Source organism: Pipra filicauda, unplaced genomic scaffold (assembly GCF_003945595.2).
Source record: "Pipra filicauda isolate LSUMZ 115617 unplaced genomic scaffold, ASM394559v2 scaffold37_size4185640_pilon, whole genome shotgun sequence".
Taxonomy (NCBI): domain Eukaryota; kingdom Metazoa; phylum Chordata; class Aves; order Passeriformes; family Pipridae; genus Pipra; species Pipra filicauda.
In genome coordinates this window covers 1,924,897-1,932,741 of record NW_024104509.1, presented here as the reverse complement: position 1 = coordinate 1,932,741, position 7,845 = coordinate 1,924,897, and the positions used below count along the sequence as shown (strand labels likewise).

Genomic DNA, 7,845 nt, shown 5'->3' with positions numbered 1-7,845 from the left:
CTAGTGTGCTTTTAAGAGATGGATGGTTAGTGATTGGACCATACCAGACACAAGCCAAGTGTTGTCCCTTCTGGCTTAGTGTTCTGTGTGTTCATATTCTTCCAATTATAATACTGACAAAATATTAGGGACTTTAGTCTCCATATAGCAGATATAAGTCTGATGAGCTGAACACACCAGTGGTGCCTCTGTGCTACATAGTGCCAAATAGTAAACTATTGTTTATTAGTATTATTTATTAGTAAACTAGTGTAGTAGAAAAGTCTAATGAAAGGAGAAGTAGTAGGTTTTGTAGGTGAATTTTAATTTTTTTTAATTTTTTTTAATGTTACATCTGTGTAGCATCATGAACAAATTTAATCTTCTAAGAAATACATCTGGAGAAAGATACAGAAAAGTATCTATCTGCTAACTACTCATAAGTGCTTTTGTTATGGCCACAAAAACCAGAAAATGCAAAGAGAGCTTGCCATCTAACATTTAGAAGACCACAAAAATTCAAACTGTACCTGCAAAGTAGGCAAATTTTCATAGCACTACAGAGAGCTTCAACTGAAAACAGGAGTAGATCTTTCTGGACATGAACTTTTAAAATTAGTTAGCTATGTACCAGACATTAAAGATTCCTTATCACAATTAATCAAATTAAACTTTTCTATGTTATTCCTTATATTGTTAATGCAAGCAAGTACCTCTTATATAATCAGAAAGCAAAAAGGTTAATGAATCATTTGGACAATAAAACATTTAAGAACTCAGATGGTCTTTTCAGATTCATTTGAAGCTGTTAGATTCTGCACCTCAAGAAGCATTACGAGTTCTTCTGTGGGATTTTGATTGTGACAGTCTTAACTTCTGTGTATTCATGGAGTCCATATTCTCCCCTAGATAAAAGAGAACCAAGAGCAATATTTATGCTAATGCTTTTTATATGAGTTTTATTCTGGATGGGATTTTCAGTGATGCTGTGCAATTGGCCATATATATATAACAAGTACACTGGACATATTTGGAACACAGCTGTGCAGCTAGACTGCTGCTGAAAACCTTTTGAAAAGCTACAGCAACAGTTTCCTGAGAAAAGTGGGAGAGACAGCAATTTATCTGTGCAAAAGAATGGCATTTAATTTAGAATATTTCTAAATTGCATTTCTGTGCAGCAAATCAAGAACATATTAGATCTTCTCAAGCACGCTCAACAAGTTATTTGCAAAGGTCATAAAGGTCTTCTTCTAAAGCCAAGAATTTTCTCCAGTATTAAAGAATAGACACTTCATCTCAAGCAAATGGAGGACATAATTGATCCATGATGAAAACTCTCAGACAATGAAAAAAACTTTAATATTTGACATGTTTTAGCATGATTCACCTTTACATTTTCAGTGATGAGTTGAAGCTTGTTTGTGTGCCTAGATATTTGACATCTGACACAAACTAGACATAACTGATTGCTTTACGAACATAGATTTGCTACAGTATAAAGTTCTGCCGTTCTCACTGACATGTTACTAGATAGGCATATAGGCAAAACAGAAGTCTCTGTTCAGGACCCTTGTACTAGGGGAATATGTTTACTGATTCCCTTAATTTCTGAAGAGCCATTCTGTTAGTATGTGACATTCAGTAGTTTAATTCATAATGGTATTATCATTCCAAGAATTATACAGGGAATTTAATTCTGGGGTTCAAGGAAGTGGCTTGACACTGAGTTCCTAATTATTTCAGTGCAGCTGTTTCACACATATTTCTGCCTCTCCTAAAACTGACTGCTGTATATTTACAATTTTTTTTCCAAACAGACATCTATCTGGTGATAATTCTATCCTTGTCCTTTAGCAGGAATATTTTTATTGGTCTGATAATTGTGACTTTGAACCAAAAAACTTAATTAGCACAAAAGCTTAACTCCTTCCAAATGCACTGTTATAGAAAAAAAATATTTTTGATAGTCTCTTATTGTTTTTCTGTTATTTCTAGCGAACGAATTCAAAAAATATTTCTGCTAAAGACTGTGATTCAGAATTGATTATGTCCAATTTTTTGGCACCCACCAAATGCAAACCAGTATTTGATAATAATGGTCTAAATTATTGCATTTTTCCATTTTGCAGTTTTCTAAAGCTCTCAGCATTGACTTGAGTCCATTTCCTTTGAAGCTAGCGGGAGCTTTGCCATAAGGAGCAGACTGTGTCCAGTGATGAGCAACTATGAAAATACTAGTCTTTATCTCTTAAAAAAAATACATAAAAAGAAGCTCTGAAGCACCTCACCTACACATATATTTTTTAACTACTTCTATCATTCATTAAAATTTTTATGGATTTGTCTTAATAAAAGGAAAAGCTTACAAGTATTGATTTTTAGTTATGGCTTTAAAAATAATTTTTTGTTCCTATATATGTGGCATTTTTAACAAAGGACAAATAAAGATAAAACAGGACATGATTCAAGTGGAAACTGGACTAAAACTTAGAGGTTTGAAAAAATTTGATTAGTTTATGATTTTTGTATAATACTCCACTTCTATTTTGGGAAAAAAACAAAGGTCCAAAGACTACAGAGCACTGTTTTCATCATAACTTTTGGCCAAGTTGGCATGTACTGTAAAAACATTGCTGTCACAAGGCTTTAACTGCAAACTCTTATTTAAATCTAGGATTTTGAAAAGTCTCTTCTTTTCCAAAGCCTAGCATTTGAAGGGGATATCACAAACTACACACATATATATCTTCATGAAAATGACAGTTTCTCTATACGTACAAAAACTGTAAACCAAAACCAAACTGGTCAGTTTTGCTCATCAGTAGATTGCAAGCTTCTAAAGCCAGTAATTTTGAAAAAGGGTGTATCTTAACAATTTTCTTATTTGTGGAGGAATTGTTTGGTTGATATTGCCTCTGACAACCCGAAGCCTCTAAATACTAGCCTAATGTGACAAAATCTCAAACTGGACATCCCAGTTATGCATATTTAAAGTTGGGGTTTGGAATTTCGTTTTGTAGTTCCTGTGAATCTACATTTTTTAAAGTATTTACTTACATTTCTCGTCCATTTCCTGACATCTTAAAACCTCCAAAAGGACACTGAGCAGACACTGCACTATAACAATTAACCCTGGAAGAACAGAAAAATTACTTTTGATAGTGTGAAGAAACTTTTTTCACTTCTGCAAAATCAATGTTTTTTCTGTCAACTGTAAGAAACCTATGGTGATAGTCACAAACTAGAACTAAGTAATATATTTGCAAAAATAAATGTAGTTTAAGGTTCAGAGAAATTAAGCATTAAAATCAACTACAGTTGTAATACTCATGAAGGGTCTTCAAGCAGAATGACCATCATACCTTTCTCTGATAGCCTCAATAAAGCTCCTAACTTGTACATCAGCTCTCAAACAAAACACTAGCCAAAGCTAAGTCTTCTGCAGGTCCATTTCTTATTGATAAACTCATGATAGCTTCAGTACATGTTTAGGAAGTTTTGTTTGATTCTACTCAGTTAAACCATATTCTGTATTGTAGTTGAGAACAAGATACAATGAGTAAGAAAGGAACTTCAAAGGGGAATTTGTAAGTATGAAGAATTTTGGCAGAATGTGCATCCTGCTTCCTGACTGAGAAGCTCTTTTTGTCATACAACCTTGTCAAATCAAATATTCTCTATTTACATATTTTATAATCTCTTCTGCCAGTCTGCTGGTTTCAACAGAAGAGATTCTGTTCATAGTTAAGGATTCCTAGACCACCAATCATGTAAGAGCAAAACCCAAAGATTCTACCTCTGTTTGAAACTTTCTTCCATATAAAGAATAACAACTCCTAAGTCAAAACTGTTAACTTATTTTTAGAAAGTATCTGGTTTTAGGTCACAGGACCTGGGCAGGAATTTTTGCTCGTTGCAAGTGCTTTCAGATAAAATGTAAATTGGACACAGGTTTTGCATTCAAGTAAAACTGGTTGTTCTCCTTCTGATACATTGAAATAATTGTATGGAAAAGCAGGTTCTTGTCAGTGATAGTGTCTAGACTCAGTCTGCTATGCCTCCAAGCTTTCACTCTTGTATCTCTTATCCTTTTATTTTCCAGCTCTATGTAGGTTGCCTCTTCTTTTCCATTGCTGGAAATAGTTGGCCTTGTAGCAGTTCTCCCTCAGCTTGTGTTTCCTTCCTTTGTTCAATCACATTTTATCAATTTTTTCCATTACAGATGGATGTTCTGCCCAGGCTAATGGCCACAGAACTTCAGATAACTAATTTCTTTACACAATACTGAAAACAATCCCCATAAATTAGGTATTCACAGAATCACAGAATATGCTGAGTTGGAAGGGACCCACAAGGATCATCGAGTCCAACTCCTGGCCCTGCACAGAACCATCCCCAAGAGTCACATTATGTGCCTGAGAGCATTGTCCAAATACTTCTTGAATTTTGGCAGGCTTGGTGTTGTGACCACTTCCCCAGAAAGCCTATTCCAGTGCCCAACCACCCTCTGGATGAAGAACCTTTTTCTAATATGCAACCTAAATCTACTCTGACACAACTTCAGGGCGTTCCCTCAGGTCTGTCACTGGTCACCACAGAGAAGAGATCAGTGCCTGCCCCTCCTCTTCCCCTCATGAGGAAGTTGTAGACTGCAATAAGGTCTCCCCTCAGTCTCCTCTTCTCCAGGCTGCACAGGTCAAGTGACCTCAGCCACTCCTCATGCGACTTCCCCTCAAGGCCCTTTACCACCTTTGCTCCCTTCCTTTGCGTGCTCTCTATTAATTTATCCCCAGATCCTGAACGTAAAGAAAGAGGGTACTCTCACTGTATTTTTTTATTGTTTCCTTTCCTTTTTAGCAAGTCAATTTCCTTTTTTAGACTAAGTTTACAGGCCAATTGTGTGAAGACTTTCAAGATGTAAGTATTTAATAGCACATTAAGTAGGGAAAGGTGAGGGGAGGAGATACAGAGGAGGATGACAATGATCCACCTCTACAAAGATGACAAGGAATAAATATAAAAATATACCACCCAAAAAAGTGTGAAAATGTCCTACAATCAGTGCCATTGACACCTGCAGATCTAAAGGAAGAATTTAAAAAAGCGTGACTTACCATACTGTTCCAGCCTGAAGAGCAGCTGCAAACGTCAATGCTTTATCAATGTCTTTGGTAAAAACTGCTGCTGCTAAACCATACGTAGTATTATTTGCTCTCTTGATTACTTCATCTATAGTTTTAAACTTCATGATTTGTTGAACAGGTCCAAATATCTGTATCAAACACATGTAAGCTTTTAAACTGGACTAGAATAACTTACTATTTTAAGTAATTTATATTTATTAAATTTATATCTATTAGATGGTTTTGTTCCTGAATTCATTCAGCCAAGACTGTATATTTCAGGAAAAATTTCTAAAAAATACTGTAAATTCACATAAAGATTTTTGAAATATGATGTAAATCAAGATAGCCTATCATAAAATGATTAATAAAACAATAAATAAATAAATTATGAAAACAAATAACAAGGATTAAAAGACTCCCACCATAAAGGTAGCTAACATGCTGTCACACTCTGCTAGATATCTATATTGGTTACCAACAAATGGGTATTTTCTTGGCAAACTCTAGTTTTAAAGCTGAGAAAGACATGCAATTTTTCTTCACCTAAATTTTCTATTAGACTTTTGTCTCTGTAGGTAGCTGCACAATTGGGAATGTACTCCAAGTGGAACAACTAATTCTGCTTTCCATATGGGTGTTAGGTGAGAAAATAGTCCTTCAGGTTCCGCTTTCCTGCTACAATCACTCCGTGTTCTCAGCCAGAGGTGCCCATGCCCACCACAATATGCCAAGACTGTGTATTGTAAGGGGACATTACTACATCCAATTACTCCTATTCCAACAGATTGTGAGCTTTCTACCTGACTGAGTTTTAATGTTAGTTTCTAACTAGTGTTGCAATAGTTGATTTACATAGGTCAGAAAATCACTGAACATTCCCCTACTATTCAAACTGTGAGCTTCAAAACTTGGATATTCTTTAAATTGTCTTGGCTATCTGGGGTTTCATTTTTCCTTACATTTAAAATAATGTGAGAAGCAGTCGTTTTACTGCTGACCAAAGAGAAACTAATAGAGCAGCAAAAAACCCCATAACTCTGTGTGGTTTCTTACCTGACTCCTGGATGGCAGAAACAATCCAAATTCTGTCTCATAGAGCTCTCTCCTGTTTTACAGCTTTCTCCTTGTCACAACTAACTCTAGCTGTTGTGGTGTTCATTTTAACTAGGGCTGTTGACTCTTGGTGGATGTAGTAGCTATGTTCATCAGACTGCATCAGTAGTATTGTTGGCTTTGTAAAGCAACAGTTAGGAGGATTTTGAAGGACCTTTTTTTATGAAGAAGTATAATGGACACCAATTGCAGCCCAGTTGCAGCAGTTATTAATCAAGATGAATATAAGAAAACACAGAGAAGAGGTCATGACTGGACTTTGAGGCTGTGTTTACAGAGCTAGCTGACATAGCAGCTCTGCACTCCTCTCTGCTGTTCCTTGCAGACTTTCACTGATGCCCTGGCACTGTCACCTCAGTTGGGTCAGTAAAAGATTCTTCAGTCATGTGTAGACACACTTGAAAACTGATCTAAGTTAAATAACTCCACAGAGGCAAAACTCTGATGTACGGTAATTGCCAACAACAACAGGCATGTGGAAGTACAAATCAACTAGTTTCTCATATTGCAAAATAGCTGCCTGGTGCATGTTGTGTCCTAACACTAAATTAATTGGCTCCCTAGGCAGTGTAAATTGTTCACAAGCTGTGCCTCCACTGTTTGCTTCTCTGTTACTGGTCACTGTGATGCTGGTATGTGACACACAGGCAGTATGGGCTGATGTTAATAATCCAAACCTCAGCATTTATCTGCTTCCACTCTAAATAGGAGACTTTGTTGGCAGGCCAGTCTCATACTCCTCTCCTCACCACAACCAAGTTGGTGAAATGGGCATCAGAAACCAACAAAAGCACTTTAAACATCACCAAGATGGAACAACAGACTTATCGAGAGCATTTTTATGTCATTGCTTGGCCTTCTGAATGAGTATTTTGTACAGACATTTAAATAGACAACCTTCAGTGAGAGAACAGATGGCTAAAAATTTATTTACCTCTTCTTTGGCGATGCGCATATCATCAGTAACATTAGAAAAAACTGTGGGCTGGATGAAGTAACCCTTGTCTCCCCATGGACCTCCCCCACATTCCAGTTTGGCTCCTTCTTTTTTCCCACTCTCGATTAGCTCCAGGATTTTTTTATACTGCTCCTTGTCAATCTAAATGAAAAGATATTTCAGGGATGAAAACAGCACACACTGATAACAGTTGGTCTTCTAACTCACTGATCTAAACTTAACAATGTTCCAACTTTGTTCAATTACATGTGTTGAAGTGGAACAGGTAGTGAGCACTGCTAATATTCTTGTCACTAACTTCTAAAAAATTTGCAGGCTTTTCTCAAATAGACCAATAATCAGAAATTTTGACATACTAGAATGAGGTTTAGAGGGACAAAATTAATGTGCCTTATACTTCTCAGTACTCTTGCCAACCAGAAATGGTTCATCAAATCAAAAATTGCTGGGCTTGACTCTGAAAAAATAATGGAGGGCTTGATCTAGCCAGCAAAACCCTTCTGTCCTTCATCAGGTCTGGTAGATTGGCCATACTGCTTTCCTAAAATATGAGAGGAAGTTAAAAAACAACTATTAAATATAATTTAAATTTAATGTTATTTTTAATTCATTCTGATTTATTAATGGAATAAAGACAAATACACTTGTCATTTGAGAAACATAGAT

The 7,845-nt window shown here is 36.1% G+C and overlaps 1 protein-coding gene across 1 annotated transcript in view; it reads right to left on the bottom strand.

Moving 5' to 3' along the window:
* Positions 1-283: 283 nt before the first annotated feature.
* Positions 284-7,845, bottom strand: part of ALDH1A1 (aldehyde dehydrogenase 1 family member A1) — a 50,149-nt gene continuing 42,587 nt past the window's right edge. The window contains exons 12-15 of the mRNA XM_027729020.2: positions 7,156-7,320; positions 5,097-5,254; positions 3,040-3,114; positions 284-884 (exon numbers count right to left, since the gene is read on the bottom strand). Coding sequence (XP_027584821.1) covers positions 812-884; positions 3,040-3,114; positions 5,097-5,254; positions 7,156-7,320 — 471 coding nt within the window. The 3' untranslated portion in view covers positions 284-811. The remainder of the gene's footprint in view (positions 885-3,039; positions 3,115-5,096; positions 5,255-7,155; positions 7,321-7,845) is intronic.